The sequence below is a fragment of the Argentina anserina genome, chromosome 4 (genome assembly GCF_933775445.1).
Source record: "Argentina anserina chromosome 4, drPotAnse1.1, whole genome shotgun sequence".
Lineage (NCBI taxonomy): Eukaryota > Viridiplantae > Streptophyta > Magnoliopsida > Rosales > Rosaceae > Argentina > Argentina anserina.
Window position 1 is genome coordinate 8,977,764 of NC_065875.1, and position 18,884 is coordinate 8,996,647.

At 37.9% G+C, this 18,884-nt stretch overlaps 1 protein-coding gene and 1 long non-coding RNA gene across 2 annotated transcripts; both read right to left on the bottom strand.

Annotated features, from left to right (window-relative positions):
- Positions 1-381: 381 nt before the first annotated feature.
- On the bottom strand, positions 382-8,704 carry LOC126791817 (autophagy-related protein 11). The gene is made up of 5 exons (XM_050518305.1): positions 7,269-8,704; positions 4,319-5,984; positions 3,136-3,353; positions 2,664-2,877; positions 382-921 (listed from the first exon to the last, which is right to left on the bottom strand). The coding sequence occupies exons 1-5, from the start codon at positions 8,210-8,212 to the stop codon at positions 535-537; spliced, it is 3,429 nt and encodes a 1,142-aa protein (XP_050374262.1). The 5' UTR covers positions 8,213-8,704; the 3' UTR covers positions 382-534.
- A 6,518-nt stretch (positions 8,705-15,222) lies between these two features.
- On the bottom strand, positions 15,223-18,555 carry LOC126791850 (uncharacterized). The gene is made up of 3 exons (XR_007671859.1): positions 18,373-18,555; positions 17,612-17,692; positions 15,223-17,294 (listed from the first exon to the last, which is right to left on the bottom strand). It is a non-coding gene; the product is annotated as an uncharacterized LOC126791850 (long non-coding RNA).
- Positions 18,556-18,884: the final 329 nt, after the last annotated feature.

Sequence of the window (18,884 nt, forward strand, 5' to 3'; positions counted from 1 at the left end):
AAAAAGAGGGAAAAATACTTAAAATAGGCACTGCCTAGATACATTTTACTTTTGCATTGCTCGCGCCAAAGCTCCAAAATCCATCGGAAGAACAAAGAAAAAAAAAAGCTCCAATATAAAAGCACCGGGTGCAGTAAAAATCTTCCAATACAATAGTACGATATCTATCACCGTACTAAACTACTGATGCTGCATATATTGAAGACATAGATCACATCTAAGGAAGGATGTATGTTAGATACCCTGGGATGGGGTGCACTGTCATTGTGATGAGGCAGGTTCCGATCATATGAATATCAGTGATATTTACACATACAAGTCCACAAGGATTACACAAACCCTGCAAAAGAAAAGAAAATGTATACACGAGGGCAATTGTAGGAGCAAAGATAATTCTATTGGGATCAACAGCTGTACAGAAAAGAGATAATAAGTTCCCCCCGAAAAGGAAAGGGAATGCATCTAAAACAGTTATAATGTTTATATATGTACAATTGAAATTCTTCCATCATGTCAATCTGCCTAAAACAGGGATCAGGAAGGAAGTGGAGAATGAATGGTGTCAGGTAACATGGCTACTGTTACCACAAAATATTCACAGCCAATAGGGAGACCATATGGGTTCGATCCTGAATTCAAGGCCAACCGGTCAGTCCCTGTGTCAGATGTTAGCTCATGCTCGAGCCGAATTGAAATAGGAGCTGACGGCTTCACAGTCTGGCGTTCAATATGCACAATTTGTCCAACAATATAGTTAGGTTGACGCGGGAGATGATCGGTAAATAAGGAAACAGATTCAGCAGAGAGATAATAGTTAGAGCAATTTCTATTGATTGCTTCGTAATGCCGAGTGGTGTTGAGAACAAATGCAGCTATCTCATGGACTTCCAAACGGCCAAACGAAATCTTCTCCTTGTTTGCCTGCAGAAAAATTGATAATACAACACCATTTGTTAATGTATTCCAGTACGGAGATGTAACGATTTTGCAAATCTGTATTTTACATGTAAGACAATATATGCAAGTAATGCAACAGTCCTACTAAAACTCGATCAGATGTGAGTTAATAGTATATGTAAATCAAAGTTCTAATCCTTTTCTATGTAACCAATTGGGTTCTAAATTGTAAATGTCTTATTATTTAAAGAAGGATTAAATACTTGTGACACCTTATACTTTAGGTGTAAAAACAGTTTTGTCCTTCTACTTTTAAATTTAATCTGTATACCCTTTAATTTTTATTTTTTAACAGTTTTGTCCATTCCGTTAGTTTACCGTTAAAAAATTTCGTTAAACTGTTAAAATGTCTAGAATACCCCAAATTCAAATCATATTTTTTTCTTTTTTTCTTATGCCTTTTTTATTTTCTCTTTTGGTCTTTCTTTTTGTTTTTCTTGTTTTTAAATTTCATTCATCATATGTGCTATCAAATATATATAATTGTAATCAAAACAAATTATCAAATTAATTGTAAACATCTTATAATCAATTGGATAATGCCTAAAATGACATGTGAGTGCCAGTACTCAAATCCAGTTATAAACTTCTTTTATATTATAATGCTCTACAAACATATTTTGATTAATTTCAATAATGCTAAGACAAAAAAGACTTTTACTATCATATCCATACTTTGATGCAAAAATAGTTTCAAATTATTTATTTCCAACTTGATGTTAAGCAATTGTCATTAATTCTCCTCTTGTTTACAATTAATTTGATAATTTGTGTTGATTACAATTATATATATTGGATAGCACATATGATGAATTAAATTTAAAACCAAGAAAAACCAAAAGAGAAATAAAAAAAGGCATGAGAAAAGAAAGAAAAAAAAATCTTATTTAAATTGGGGGTATTCTCGGCATTTTAACGGCTTAACGGAATTTTTTTACGGTCAACTAACGGAATTGACTAAACTGTTAAAAAAAGGACAAAACTGTTAAAAAATAAGAGTATATACAGATTAAATTTGAAAATAGAAGGACAAAACTGTTTTTACACCTAAAATATAAGATGTCCCAAGTATTTAATCCTTTAAAGAAACTACTCCAATCCTATGAAGCACGGACACGCAGACAAGGGTCCGTATTGCGTGTCCGACACGGACACGGACACGGACACGCTCGGACACGCGAACTCAATTTGGACACGGCTCGGACACGCGAGTGTCCGAATTGGACACGCGGACACGCACCAACTCATAATAAAAGTGAAAGTGCTTATGGTGAGAATCGAACCTTGGTCATCCAAGGCACCCAACAACTCCTCAACCATTCCAACAGATTCAGTTTTTGTTATATTTATGCACACTTTAATATATATAAGGAGAGAAACTCATGATAAAAATAATAATACTTGTGGTGGGATTCGAACCTTGGTCATCCAAATGATCTAACAAATCCTCAACCATTCCAACAGATTCAGTTTTGGTTATATTTATGCACACTTTAATATATATACATATAAATATTTTCAAATTTTTAAATTAATTTTTTAATATATATATATATATATATTAAAATAATTTTAATTGACGTGTACACCACGTGTCCGTGTCCAAAAAAATTTCTATATGCCGTGTCTACGTATCGAATCGTGTCCAATACGGACACTCGTGTCCGTGTCCGTGCTACATAGCTCCAATCACAATAACAAGTTACCTGCTTTTCAATTTGATGCTTTGTGTACAAAGTTTTGACCATATCCTTCTTCTCTTCCAGTTCTTTTCTAAGTTGTTCATTTGCAGCTTCGACCTTCGGATACTTGTCAAGCAGCTCCTCACGGTGCCTTGACAAGAAACTAACTCTATCTGCGAGGACTCGGATACACTTCCGAAACTCAAGAGTGCCGTCATCTTCATTGTCATTAATAGAGCTGATAACATACAACGACAAAAACACCACCTCCATTGTCAATATACATTCATGAACAGAAGGTATAAAGATTATTCATTTGAAATAAAAAAGTATATATACTGTATTCTTTTTATTCCGGTTCAGTTTATGGAAATGTCAACTAACTTGAAAAACTTGCAGAAGGCAAAGAGATGTTGGAGGATATGTGTCGAATAAAGCATTACCAATAGTGATAGAGTTTGTCAAAGAGAGATGAAACTGTGCATATGAAACTTACTTTCCCAGAGATTGTGCTAAACCGCGCAAAGAGTCGACAAAACTAGTCATTCCCTGGGCATTAACACAGCTCCGGAGCCTTTCAAAAAGGCCACGCATTTTCACAGCAGATGCTCGCAGTGCACTGTACTCTGAGGCCCTACGATCAGCCGCACAAAGATGGGTTTGAGCTTCCTCTCTTGCTTCGTGCAAACAGTTCTCCAAGTGAGCACAATTCATCTGGTAAGTACACAATTAATACAGAATCAGAATATAATGGATATCATCCAGACTGAACTATAACACAGAAGTTGTGAAATGTATGGTGTGGAAGTGATTTAAAAAAGCATCAATAATTAAACCAGACACTAGGGCAATCATCATCCATTCATTGAATAGATGAATTTCGTGATCACACCAATCAAGAAGACAAATTGAGGAACCAAATTACAAAACACCCATTGTATACCCCACTGCCAAGTCGGCTACTATTGTGTTTCTATCAACTTTGAGTTTCAGGAGGACCTCATACTATGAAGTTATTGAATGGATACAAAGTTCACTCAGAGAAGGTACATAAAGCCTCTCACACATTTTCTACGAAAGTGCGAAGCCATTTGCTATTACTACTGCCAAATTTGACTGGAAGAATGTATGTATCTGATAGATGAGATACAGAGTTCATATGTTCCTAAGCATCCATCCTTCTTTGTTCATCTCCGTTGTAAAATCTTTTAAGACCTATTTATATTAACTCATACTTTTATATGGAACTATGAATGTCTATGCCCAAAACCCTTTCATCACCCTAAATACTCGGAGTAATTGTAAGATTCTCTTTGGGGGCTAAAAAGTACTTTCAAGCACTAATTTGTATCTCAGAGTAAAAATATAATAATATGTTGACAGGTAAAACCAGCTGGTGGGTTTATGAATTGTATTATGGCCCTCTATTACGAGAACAACCAAGAAAAAAGACACACAGGTACATCTAGTCTCAACTGTAGCTGAATCACACCAGAAATATCATCAAAACAAAACAGCAATGATAACAAAAGATCTTTAAAACTCCAAACTCACAAGAAAGTAACAACAAAATAAAGGGAAGAAAACATGACAACAAACCAAATATGCTAACTACAGAATCACACACAGAGACTGCATACGAAGAAATGAAGAGTAGTCAGATATACAGGTTACAATACCTGAGATTCATCAAGGAGTGTCCTATTTGTGTCCAATTCCCTCGTAAGCATGGCAACATCTTCCATAGCAGCTTTAAGCTTGGTTTCTGTTTCATTCAACTGATTTGACTTATTTGTCAGTAGAGTTTCCAATTCTAACAACAGCTCAGTACTGGCTTTGGTGCCAAAGCCTGGCTCAGCTGCTGTTTCGCTAGAAGATGCATTCAGATGTTCCGGCATGCTTTCAGCAGTAGAACTGTGTGTCAGTGACATGCCCAGTTGCTCAACCATTTTTTCTTTGCCATCTTTACCACTTAGTGACAGTTCTTCACGATTTAGCTCTTGCATTGATGAATCCATTTGATGATTATGTACTGTAGAAGAGTCCATCATATTTTCATCAGCCCCGTAACGCATTTTATCAGTTCGTGCATTGAAAATACCTAATTTCGCATCCAAAGAATTTGAGATGCATGAAACCTCATCCATGTGCTCAGTATTAGATAAGAAAGGCATCTGGACGACTCCTCCTTGCTTGCAGTTATCAACCTTGTCAGACAAAAGGGTAAAATCGGAGGCGCCCTTGTCATTTGAAAGCTTCTGACCTTGCAAATACTGATCAGATAGTCGCTGTTCCAATTCCTGAATGCGTTTCTCATACGAAAGACACTGCAGCTGCTTCGTCCTAAGCATAGATTGCAAATGCTTTCCATATTCATCTTTCAGGTGCAAGGCTTCAGCTGTTTTCTCTGCAGCATCCTTCAATAAATTATCCACTTTACTATCATCCAAAGATTCAAGATCTACGTCAGGCCAGAACGAACAAATCACAGCTATTGCAGAAGCCAGTTCAGCTTTCAACTTTGCATTTTCAACTTCCATCTTACTAGTTCCAGCAATCTCTACCAATTCACAGCCTTCAAGTAGTTCCTCAGAGTCGCATTTCTCAAGGTTATCCAATGTAAGGTCCTCAGCCTCTGGTGAGTGACTGCTCTCATTAGACACAGAACAAGAACCTCTTAAAGAACCCTTAGAAGACAGTCCTACCAAGTACTCAGGTGCATAGCGGTTGAGGTCTGAAATGTCAACATCAAGCAAACCAGTATCAAAAGGAGCTATATTGACATCACACTGATTGGGGGTGTCATATAGACCCATGGATGCTAATACATCCCTGGGTATGTATGAACTATGACCTTTCAGAAACTCCTCACGTCTTCTGACCTCAGCCTCCCTCTTTGTTGCAAGCCTCTCAGCTAACTGTCCAGCCATGCCCATGTAGAGCTTTAGGGAAGCTTTTCTTCTTACTATTTCTGCTAAACAGGCTCTATATGCTGGGCCAATCCCGCGAACCAACTTAATTTCAAAAAACAAGTCATCCTGGCGCACCATTGCCTCTCGAAAAACAGGAAACTGTAACTTCGCATCTTTGATAATATAAGAGACATATGTTATCTTTTGCATATAATTATGAAGAAACATGTTCATTTCATTCTTTTTATCCTTGCAAAAGTCAAGTAGCTTGGAAATTGCACTATCACAAGCCTGCATCCTCGGCAGGTGATTTTTGTCATGAACATCATACATAGGGCCCAAGGCTGAAACCGCATCATGAGGACGAAGTGAGGAAGACAATTGTGAAGACAAGCAATCATCCACAAGTTTCTTGACAGTATTCACATCTTTGCTGCATAGATGATTAACGATAAAAACCACATTAACGACATTTGAAAAATCGTACGAGTCAGAAATTAATGTATTAACTTCAGTTGTCAATAGAACAAAATGTTAACCAAACTATCATGTCAACCCAGCAAAAGTAGTTTTTAGCTTTGTTCCAAATACATTCTGTAGTTGGAGGCATATGTTCTGGATTTATTCTGTTCAGGCTCCACGAGTCACAACAGTAAATATTATGACAATCTATTATCCCTCTCTTGAGGTTGATGTATTTGTCTCATGAATATAAAAACATATAATGAAATTTTTCTAGAAAAACAAGTGAAGGATAAGAATTTATAAACACCAAAAAATAAAAGTTAAACTAACAGATGGCTGTATTCGATCTTCTAAAATGACGAAGCTTTAAGAAGTACCATCATCAACATTACTCGTATATATAATAATTCAGAGAAGAGTACTATCTTCCATTCATAATATTGCTTTTGTCGATCTGAAATAGCGTGAGCCTTGAGATTTAAAAATGTGAACAGAAAAGCCATATCTTCTCTTTAACAGTTCTTTTTGTACAAGATTCTATATTTTGACACCTCATTACATGCAACATCAGAATTGACAGCAACTGTTTTGTAGTTTAACTTCAGATGAAAACCCAGCCTTCTGATTACAAAACCCACAAATGCTCGTAAAGTTGGATTTGTATATTTCCTACCCTCCCTCCTTTTCTTTTTATCTTCCTTACATCACACACCCCAAATCAGGCTTCCAGCAATTTATATAGCGGAACTCCAATAAATTTCTCTGTTCCTACAACTTATTTTCATTATTAAGTTCCATCAACAAAAAAAGGACACTTCAGTCTGGTTCTTTAACTAAGGATCCACATCATCTGACAAACAAATGCAGATGAAACAAAAATAACAGGATTAACTTGCATGTCTGCCTACAAATGAAAGAGCAGTGCACATCTTGCAGGCAACAGAACATGACAAACAAACCAGAAAATCCTAGTATATAAAAACAAAGTCGGTGTCTGCAAGCATTACAAACAATTAAGCCTCATATGTGAAATTCCAAACCAAGTCTGGAATCACCTCATTAAAGTTATGAACATGACCTATGTAGCGTAAGACATAAACTTGAATCTGTAATTTCCTAGAAACAATTAGAAATCAAACACAATAAAGGCTTGAAAAAATTTATGGATCTCCCAACAATTCAAAAAATGAAATTGAACGCAAGCAGACAACTAAAATAGACAACATTTGGCAATAATTGAAAGCAAACTAACCTTAATGACTGCATTATACTCTTCTGCTCGTTGATATATCGTTGGTGCTCCTTAATTGTCAATTCCAAATTCCTACTAGGCAAAGATACTGTGTTAGGAAACAATTCCTCAACTTTTCGCTTCACCTCACCAAACATCTGCTTGAACTGTGAAACCTTATTCTCAAACTGTTTGTGGGAACTGGTACAGTTCTCACCCACTTTCCTCAGGTTCTCTTCCTTTACAAAATCCGATAAGCATTTACGGTTGTCACTTTGTAATGCAGGATGAAGCTTGATGGATCTCAGTCTTTCTACATCCCTCCCAAGATTCATCAAAAGATCAGAATGAACCCGATTTTGTTGTGTATATCGCTTCATGAACTCTGTATAGTTTTGGTTTATCATCTTATAGTATTGATCCAAATTACCCTTGGCAACCTCCACCGCCCTCTGTTGAACCTTTTGCTCCCTCAAAAGCCTTTCACAATTCTCATATTTCACTTGGGTCCGACTGTAAATGGCATGACCCTTGTGGTAATGACACCTGAATTCCCTTTCATAGGACGGCAGGGCTTTCAAAGCAGGATCTGAAGCATCGTCCAGAGGATGACGATCATGTGAAGCAGAAGGCGGTTGGGGTTCGGCAATGTCAAGAATATCAACCTGCTCAAGAGGAGGAGGGTTGGAACTTGTTTGCAGCCTCGCTTTATTGAATATAAACACTTCCTGGCCATCAGCTGGAAGCTTGTAAGCAGAGAGCGGCCGCTGCGGCTCAAGCTTCATATCCAAACACAGAACAAGCTGGTCATTGGTGTTGATGTCAGTCACAGATTGGATATACCGCATGACTGCCTCTACAGGTGTGGTTTCTTCACAATCGATCTCAAATGAGTGCCCATTCTCAGCAATATGAACCAAAAGCTTGCCCTGATGAACCAAACCGTCGGTGCTACTTGAACTCATCTTATCCAAATCTCCACCCCAAGCGACCCCAGCCACTACCAATCAGTTCAATTCAACCCCTTTCCAAAACTATCTGAACCCAATTGAAATCCCCCAATTTGGATCTTAACCCCAGATAAACCCACCGCCGAGCAAGACAGATTTCTGGGCAACCCAACACCAACGATTACGATGCACCCAGAACACTGAAAATAAAGAATGCTGCAGAATTGTACCTAAAGGCAACGACTTCGATCTGATCTTATCCTCATTCAATTCCAGGCCCCGACTCCAAGAGAAACAGAGTATCACAGGGATTTTGATGGGAAGGGTTTCAAGTGAGGGAGGAGGGTTAGGCTAAGAGGAAAGATAAAAGGAAGCGATTACGTGAAGGAGGAGGGCCCTTGAGCACAAGTTTTCCACGAAACCCCTTTCGATATATATTTCTTTCTTTTGTTTCATCAGCAATCTAGCATAATAGCACAGAGGGAGAACAGTCTACCGTCTACGTTTGCTCAGACTTGTCCTTGCCCTTGTCCTTCTTCTTTCTTTCTTTCTTTCTTTTTATATAAACAAAAACAACGCAGAGAAGCTTATGACCGCCTAGCAGACTCGCTCTCCGTCTCTTCTCTCTCTCCCTCTCCCCCTGTCCTTGTCTCTGTCTCTCTCTCTCCACAATACAAAAGTGAAGCAAGCAGGTTTGTATATCCCCGTAATTATTTTTCAGAAAATTCTATTTTATCGATCAAAAAAAATTCTATTTTCCTTTTTCATATTCCAAAAATAATATAAATTATAGCTACGGCCTACGGGTGTCATTTACTCTAGTGGCATAGTACCCCATTTGAAAGTGTAAGATTATAACTGCGACTCATGACAGTTTGATTCGGAGTATACCTCTCTTAACATTGGAAATTGCGATGAGAAGCTTATTTGGCACTTTGATAAACATGGCCCCTATTCTATAAAGAGTGGTTATCATGTGGCAAGGTGTGCTCGAGTGTGGAAGCTAATCTGGAAGGTAAAAGGTTCAACACAAGATTTGAAGCTGTGTGTGGAGATTGGTGAAGAACATTGTTCCCACAAGAATGGAGTTACATCGGAAACATGTGCATTTGGAGTAATATTTGTGCCCGTTTTGCAACTGCATGCCTGAGACGACCTTACATATTATTATCAAAGACTGTAACGTAATTGTATGTCTGTGGATAGCAAGTCCCCTAGGTCTACGGGCTCATAACCATGTTGCTCAAAGTATAGAAGAGTGGATCATGATGGTGGTAAGATTGCTTCAACCTTTCCAAGTTGAGATTTTTTTTTGGTTTTATTGTGGGCAATATGGATGGAGAGGAATAACTTGGTACAGAGAAGTACACATAAATTTAGCTAAAGTTTTTATCTATGCCAAAGTCTTGGGATAATCTAAAAAAATCTTCAAAATAGAAGGAAGTCGGATTAGCCTCATTCTCAAGTACATGCAAAGATGAGAGTTTTAATTAGTTAGAAAAGCTGGTAGATTATAGAAAATTTATTCTCAATTACTTTCTAAATTAATTGTGAATTATATATTTCTCCAATTATAATAGTTTCTCCATGCGTATAGTTGAGATCTATGTTACATGGACACGGACACGGCGCGATGCGGCGAAACGACAAATCTCAAAAACTCTTATTTTGACACGGCTCCGACACGGCAAATAAAACATATTTATATATATTTTTAATACATAAAATAAATCAACAATACCACTACAAAGTTATAAAATCCATCAATTACATAACAATGTTTCTCTTAATAACATCAAATAGTCAAAATACAAGTGACAAAGTGCATAGTTTAACATCATAGTACAAAATTCTCATAATCTAAATAAATTAAACTTATCAAAAAGTCATAAAAATGCATCAATATCTTAGGAAATCCGCATTATCTCCATAACCTCCAATACCTACACATTTAAACCACAACAATTACAAAGCTAGCCAATTACTATATAAACCTACTAAATCTTCTCATATTGATCAAATATAATTTACCTCCACATAGCTAAGCCTCAAGACTCCATCTCATCATCGAAATCACCCTCTCCAATGCCGGTTCATCAATGGGACAAAGTTGCAAGCTCAAGCATATCAACATTCTCCTCCACCAATGACTTATGACCATTCCCCGCAAGATCCCACATTGTGTCCTTGCTTTTGTAGTAGTTAGGATCTCTCCTAGCCAAAAGTCTAAGATTGATATGAATAAACCAAATCTTGAGCTCTTTTTGGTTCCAACTTGTTCCTTTTCAAACCATATATGATGCGTTCACAACAAGAAGATGAACGAGGTTAATTGAGCAACTTGAGAGCCAAAATGTAATACCCGAGATATTTAACCAACACATTAAGACTAATTTATTGACATTTATTTTAAATGTCGTAAATATAGTTTAATACGTCGTATTAAGCTATACGTCGCCACGAGGTCGGAAGTGTTCACATAATATTTTTCTAACGCTCGGTTTTATTTTTACGAATTTCTAAAAATTTACTTATTTTTACCCTAAAAATCAGTTTTGGGTTTTGTTTATGGGCTTGAGAAAGCCTAGCCCAGGCCATTTGTTGACCCGAGCCCAAACTCACTTTTCCTTTAAACCCGTTTTTCTTTTTCTTCTCCCATTTTGTAGTGAATCGGTCAACAAGTTAGTCAGAGAAACAGAACAAGCACAGCAAACCAAGAGAAACAACCACAAAGAAAAGAACACAGGAACACAGATTTAAGGTGGTTCAGCAAATAGCTTTGCCTACATCCACCGGACAGAAACACACTTCCACTATATTAATAATGGGTACACAAGAAAGACTAAGAAAACAAGGACTATTTTCTCTTCATATCTTTCTCCTCTCTGCCCTCTCTCACCCTCTAACCGAGAATGGAACACACTATGCTCTTTGTCTCTGTGATGCCTAAACCTAGAGCATAACCCCTCCTTATATAGCCATAAGGACAAACATGTTTCCTCACCAAATATGAATCCTATTCCTAATAGTGGTAGGCTATAAAGCCTCCTCCTTCTACAAGTAAACCATCATCAATAAGGATTCCCTATCCTTACTGGAACACCATACTCTAAGAAACCATCTTAGGAAAAACACATGGGCTGGAAACCCAACAATCTCCCCCTCCAGACCATGAGGGAGGTACACCGGCGCGACTCCATCACTGAGAGTCCGCCCAAGCTGACTTGAGGCAGAACTATGTGGTTGGAGCATGCAGCTCCCCCTGATCAGGCTCCCCCTAATCGAACAACTCATCACCATGTCCCTGTTGGTGGAACAACTCTTGACCATCTTCACCCTGGTTAGAAAACCCATTGGAAAATGACATTTGGGACTACTTTTCCAGAACGCCTTTCTTCCTTATATGGCCGTCACCATGACGCCGTATGTCCGAAGAAGTATCACCCATTGCACTCAAGTCATCTTTATACACCAAACTATGTGTCTTATGCAAGGAACGACAAAACTCTCCACTAGCAACGTCCAACGATCGATTCGTCAGCTTCCACTTCCCATCACCAATAAACTGGTGGAAACCTTGCATGTCAAGAGCACTTGCAGACAATATGTTGACACGTAGATCCGGAACGTGCCTCACATCCTTTAATGTCATATGGTAACCTAGATTAGTCTCGATGCAAATATCTCTTATTCCCGAAATCTTGGAGTAGCTTGAATTGCCCATCTTTAACATCCCAAAGCCATCTACCTTGTATGTAGAAAAGAGCTCCAAGTTAGAACTAACATGACAACTTGCACCCGTATCCACGAACCAATCATGACCATTATCACCCATATATAAACATTCTTGTAAAGTAAGAAGCTCATCCGAAACACAAGCAGAATAACCATTATCTTCATCTTAGTACTTGCTTTTCTTTTTGTTTTGTTTCTACTTTCGACACATCCGCTTCATGTGGCCCTTCTCTTGCCACCTTTCATCATCCATATTGGTTAGCCTTGCAACCGCACCCTCTATGGGCTCATACATATCCCTACAACACAGGATATTCTTCATTCTTGGCTTTCACGTCACCCAATTCTTGTGGGTGAGTTTGATCATTGTGCCTTTCACATCATCATCTATTCTGACAACACCGATTTCAGCCGAACCCAACTTTCAACCAGACTCTGATACCACTTGTAGTGAATCAGTCAACAAGTTAGTCAGAGAAACAGAACAAGCACAGCAAACCAAGAGAAACAACCACAAAGAAAAGAACACAGGAACACAGATTTAAGATGGTTCAGCAAATAGCTTTGCCTACATCCACCGGACAGAAACACACTTCCACTATATTAATAATGGGTACACAAGAAAGACTAAGAAAACAAGGACTCTATTCTCTTCATATCTTTCTCCTCTCTGCCCTCTCTCACCCTCTAACCGAGAATGAAACACACTATGCTCTTTGTCTCTGTGATGCCTAAACCTAGAGCATAACCCCTCCTTATATAGCCATAAGGACAAACATGTTTCCTCACCAAATAGGAATCCTATTCCTAATAGTGGTAGGCTATAAAGCCTCCTCATTCTACAAGTAAACCATCATCAATAAGGATTCCCTATCCTTACTGGAACACCATACTCTAAGAAACCATCTTAGGAAAAACACATGGGCTGGAAACCCAACACATTTCTCTCGAGAACACAGAGAGAATAACTCTCTTTTCTCTTCCGCCTGGCTCAGCCGCCAAGGCAAGACTCACACATGCATCTCCACCATCGGGTTCGCCTCATCATTCTCTACACAACCATGCTCGTCGATCACAAAAACGTCTTTGTTTCTCAACAGATCAAAATCAAGTCAGAGAAATGCAGCCGGTGGATAGTCGGCGAAACCATGATCTCTGGCAAACCTCCTTGATTCCAGTTGGTGAGTCTATCCTCTAATCCTAGTACCCAATTCATTTTGTCTTCAATTTTACGAATTGAAGTCTGACTTGGTTTCTCCTTCATTTTCAACTCCACCACCGTGTCTGCCGCCGTCCTCCTCCGCCATTTCAATGGCGCAGTGGAGCCCTAACAGCCCTTGAATCATACATTGGTGAGCCCAGTTCTCTTCCTCTAGTTTTGATTTGATTGTATTTCAAATTTCTCTTATTAGAGCTTGATTTTGATCCTCCTTTTCTCTGTTGATTTTCTGCTGAGGAATCTCTACTCCATCATCCTCTCTTTCAAACCTAGAACGACTTGGAGGCCATGAGTAGCAGAAAATCATCATGGAGCCTTAGTGGCGCAGTGGCAGCTCGAGTTGAAGCCGAGAGGTGCAGTGGTCATCGATTTTCCATCATTGGTTTCTCGAAGTAGCAATCACGTCCTTTTTCTTTTGTGATTGTGAAATTTGAATTTGTTGTCGTGTTATGGAGATGTTGAAGAGCTTAGAATTGTTTGCATGTTAGTATAGGCTTGATTGGAATCAGTTTTGGAGACCGGAAATGAAGTCGGAGTAGACTAGGGTAAAAATATGGGTTTTTACTGTTACAGTTTAACCTTTTTATTATTTTACCGTGAGGTGAGATTACTAATTTGCCCTTGACAAGAAGTTACTTTGACCGTTTGACTTTTACTATTTACTGTTTTATCCTAAGTTACCTCTTTACTCTTTACCGAGTGATTTTTATTGTTTTACTTTTACCTATGGTAACTTAGTGAAAACCTGATTTATTCTCAAATGGCGACGATTCACGTAACGTCTAATTACGACTTAAGTCATTTTCGATTCTCACCCGGTTCGGGAATCGAGAATTACATTTAATTAGAAATATGTCGGTAAATAATAAAGTCGTCGATTCGATCTTAAGTAGCTTTAATATCATTAAAGTATGCTTTTTCTCGCTCGACATTTGAAGTTAGACTATTTTCAGATTTTCCGAGATTTAATCAATAATTGGTCAACATGGTCAATTCTTGGTCAACCTAGAAATACTTGGTCAACATAAAGTCAACCTTTGAATTTCCTGGTCAAACTAGGAATACTTAATCGAGTCAATTGACGATAGTCGTAAATTCGTATTAACTCTTTGATAAATGGATTCAGAGTTGATGCAACGAAATCGTACAAAGTTGGAGCAACAGCAGCATCATCATTATTTCAGAACTGGAATAGCAGCGAGGATTCTGCACTTCAATCTAGGTAGGGTGAGCTAACCCTCTGTGTGTATTTTGTGCCCTTAAATTCATTTTCGATGTCTCAGTTGATTTATTTAAATGTTAAATGAAATGCATTATTGCTTTAGAAATGCTAAAACTCGAGGATAGACGAATACTTTGTGAGTGAGTAGATCTGAGAGTAAATGGGGTCCGGTATTCCGGTAACCCCTCGGTGTCGATAACCGTAAACCTCCGGAGGGGCAATGCCCAGTTTTAAGATTTGGATCCAACCTATTCAGTATTATTGAGGGCATTCCTAGAAATGGACACTCTCACTCTTTTGTTGTTACAACAAAGGTAGTTGGTCTCGACTTGATAGTTTTGCTACAAGTCATTAGGATCGGTCACCACTTACTGGATATTATTGATGGTCATCATACATGTTTCCATTGATTTCCCTAAAAGATAACTTATCCCTTTTGTAATAAAAATGTTTATAGCTCGAGCTCACATCTAAAACTATTTAAGTTTTCATAAAACTTAGTCTACCTTACTTTCAAACCACATAGGTGGGCTGGCCCCTACTGGGTGAGCGAAGACGAAGCTCACCCCTACTATAGTTTTTGTGCAAGTCAGGAGCCAGCAAGAGTTTATGAAATGTGAAGTTTAGGAGTACACATCCTCTGGGTCGTTTGAAGTCATTTTATTCTAATAGCTCTCTCTTGTATTTTGTTCTTATTGAAATATAAATTCCTAGGTTGTATCACAAACCATGTCACCTTTGATGTATATTTTGAGTTGCCATAGTTGTATTTTTTTTGGGCCGTGACTTTTTGATTACCTTATGTTGTTTTAAATTATTGTAAAGCTTGCATAATTATTTCACGTGTGTTTCCAAAATCGTAATTTGAGTTTCTTTTCAAGTTACATATGTAAAACTCAGTTCATTGTTTAGCGAAAAATTTGTACAAGTTTCCAAGCTAGGGAGTGTTCAAACGGACTCTGTTCGTTTGTTCGCTTGTTAATCCAAATTTTTTAACTTTAATACCGTCATTTTCCCTTCCAGGATGTGACACAAAGTTTGAAGTAGTGTAGATGCTCCATAACTTGCCCACCAAATTATAGGCTCAAAATGGAACTTATTCTCCAAAGCTTCGGGTGTCGAATAATCTCCCATGTTTAATGAAAAATAGGCAAATTCCTCCATCACTTTGTTACAAACTTGGGAATTTGGAAAGAGTTGTTGAAGACATTTTCTCCTTTCATTGTTGAGCTCGGGATCTCTATATGGAGCGCGCAACCCGATTAGGAACCTCTTTAAGCCATTGAGAACTATAATACCTTGGATTCAAGGAGTGTGCTAGGCAATAAAGAGAGGTAGAATTCCTAGTCCACCTATGTATCAAGATGGAGTGCACCACATCATAGAATCCAAAAGCAATCTACTCATTGATGGATTCCAAAAGCAATTTACTAATTTCATGCTTGTCTTTATATTGGTCTTCAGAATTTATTGCCTTTAACATAATAGCCCTATTGGTGGAAACAGCCATCATATTGATCATTGGTCCACCCATCGGAACACAAGCTCACATCGGTCTCCTTCCATGTCTTCTTAACGGGTTGTAGCACCCATTGCGCCTCTCATTATCAAGAAGAGTGGTCTTCTATTCATTGTACCCCGAGGGAGTATAACCCGGAATGTGTGAAGCACGAATGTAGGATCCTCGGAAATAAGGACATTGAACGGTAATCCATTAGTGCAAAACAATCTTGCAACTTCGGCATAACATTGTTACCTCTCTTCAATCTTGAAAGCTTTGGGAAGATGTGGACTCACCACCCTTCTCTTTTTGCTTGCATCATCCCTTTCCTCCAAGGGAAAATAAGTGGAACCACTTCCTAACATAGACATATTTGAAGGAGGCAAAGAAACTTTCTTAGGAGCTTTCTCCCGCAACTTTTGCTCACAAAAGGCTAGAAGCTGATGTACTTCTTGACCCTGATCATCATTGATTTTGCTGCAAGCCCTGACTCCTGTGCCTTTCTCTTTAAGCAAATGAGACTTAACTCTAGAATGTGACCCATTGAAACTCACATGACATAACTTACATTCCCAGCTAACATTTCCTCATGCGGCTTTGACAACATTTCCATCGTCATCAAGTACTACATGCTTAGTAACATATTTCCAAAGAGGAGCACTTCAATTTCCCACCTCAGTTGTATTAACACTATGTTCGGACGGTTCGGTTGATGCTGCACTTGAACTCATCTTATGAAAGTATTCAACAATTAAATCATCACATCTAATTACTTCTACTTTAATAATCAATACTCAACATCAATAGCCAATATCATTTTAGATGGATACTTTTCAACACACTGCCCAAAGATATTAAAGCATAAGGCCCTTACACATAATTTGATGCAGAAAATCAATGTGGAGGAACATCCTAAGTTCCTACATACATATCAAGTAGTCCTATACCCTATTGCCTACACAGTTTTAGTTGCTATCATGATCTTCAGATACTGAACTTATAACACCAAGGCTATTGACGGAAATCTTTTAAATTCAGTGATTCAGTGAAGTAGTAGTCCAGTAGTATGGGTTCAAATACCAATATCAAAACATAATTGAACTACCAAAGATTTTTAGTAATATGTGTATCGTGTCGTATCGGCGTGTCGGACACGGCGACACGCCTCCAATTGCCGTATCCATGCAACATAGTTTGAGATCAATCGTGTGGTTATTTTATAACTATTGATCCTTAATTAGAAATTGACAGTAACTATCCAAAAATCTAAGCTAAGAAAGAAAAAACATATGGTCATCAATATTTCAGTTCTCTAAGTTTAAATCAAGACTCATGTATAATATATATGACTCAAGATTTCATTACTCACCAAATAGCTGCTGATATCAACTTAGGCATGCGCAAAAAAACCATAACGCACCTGCACGGATGCAAACATATGATCTGAAAATCATTATTTAGTTTTGGCCAAGATCTGGAAGCAACCAGAATAACATTATATTGCAACAAAATGATGTTTGTTCTCTTTCATTTACTGCCGCCAGATTTCACACATAACAAAATGAAATATGCACTTAGAGCCATATAACCTAAAGAAATTCAAAGTAAGCACACTAGAGATACCAGAACTAAGCATTTAACATAATGGAATTGCAAACAATACGAAGTCTAAGAGCCATATTCTCCGGCATTACGCATAGACGATACATTATGATAAAAGAGAATTGTCAAACACACCTGGACTGGTTAGCTAATATATTGATATATTTCAAAGCTTCGATCCTCATAGCGGGTCCAATCATATTAATAACCCCTGCACTTCAGTAAGTCCACAACAACATATCATCAACATTACTGCTAAACCAAATCTTTACCACTATTTACACAAATAGACAGTATATACTATCAACATCGTTAGTATTTTCACAATGCATAGACAAATAATGAATAAAAGATGTTCTCTTGTCACTGACCCGGACTTTAATTCTTAGGACTAGTTGCAATTCTTTTTATAATAACTGTGTTCCTTGTTAGTTGGTTTATGTAATTAATTAAGTACCTCTGCTCACTCATTATGTCAACATGAGGCTTCAGGGGGGGGGGGGGGGGGGGGACAAAGCCCCGGATTTTAAAGTGCAGTCCGAGTATCAAATACCTATCTAATCACATAGCTAGTAAGCCAAATAGAAAACCCATCCGCTCACAAAAAATCCCAAATCATTAAAGTTCACATTTAAACAAGCTGTAAGAGACGTCCACACACATAGCTTTGATCCTCCAAATTAATCCCAAATTAAGTTAGGTATATAGAAACTCCAGACTAAACATACCCCATTTTAGGCAAAGTTCAGGAAAAAGATGCTCGATCCTAATCCCATATGAAGTTATGAACTAAACAGATTGGTGGACTTGGAGATTACAAACAATACATATTTGATTATGTGAAATACTGAGCCTTCAAATCGGTGTCATACCATATTGATAGATAAGAAACTTACAGAGTTTCCTGAAGAACACTCGTTTTTGGCGGCAGGTTGTAAGGACGCACTGGATGAGCTCTTTCTGGCTTCTTGTAATCCCATCCCGTAACTCCATAAATTTTCCCCTAAATAACCCAGAAAACAAAACCTAAAAGAAGAGATCACAAGTAATTGAAGGGTTTAATTGAATAGAATAAAAACAAGATTCGAATTGAATTGAATTGAACAATAAGAAGAAGCAGAAGGTTGACGATTAGGACAATAAGAAGAGGAATCAGGCACATACGCAAACCTAAAAAAAGAGAATAGGTAAAACCAATTAAAACTCAAATTAGGAGGGGATTGAAAAATGCTTCAGTAGATCTAAATAGGCTAGATACCCCATTAAAATATAACACTTATAATGCGCAAAATATCTAGATGAACTAGCATAACATTTTCAGCCCCAATGACCACATTTTTCACATGTTTGAAACACTTTTGGGAACAAAAACCAATCACGCAACGCCCTCCCCCCCCCTCAACATCTC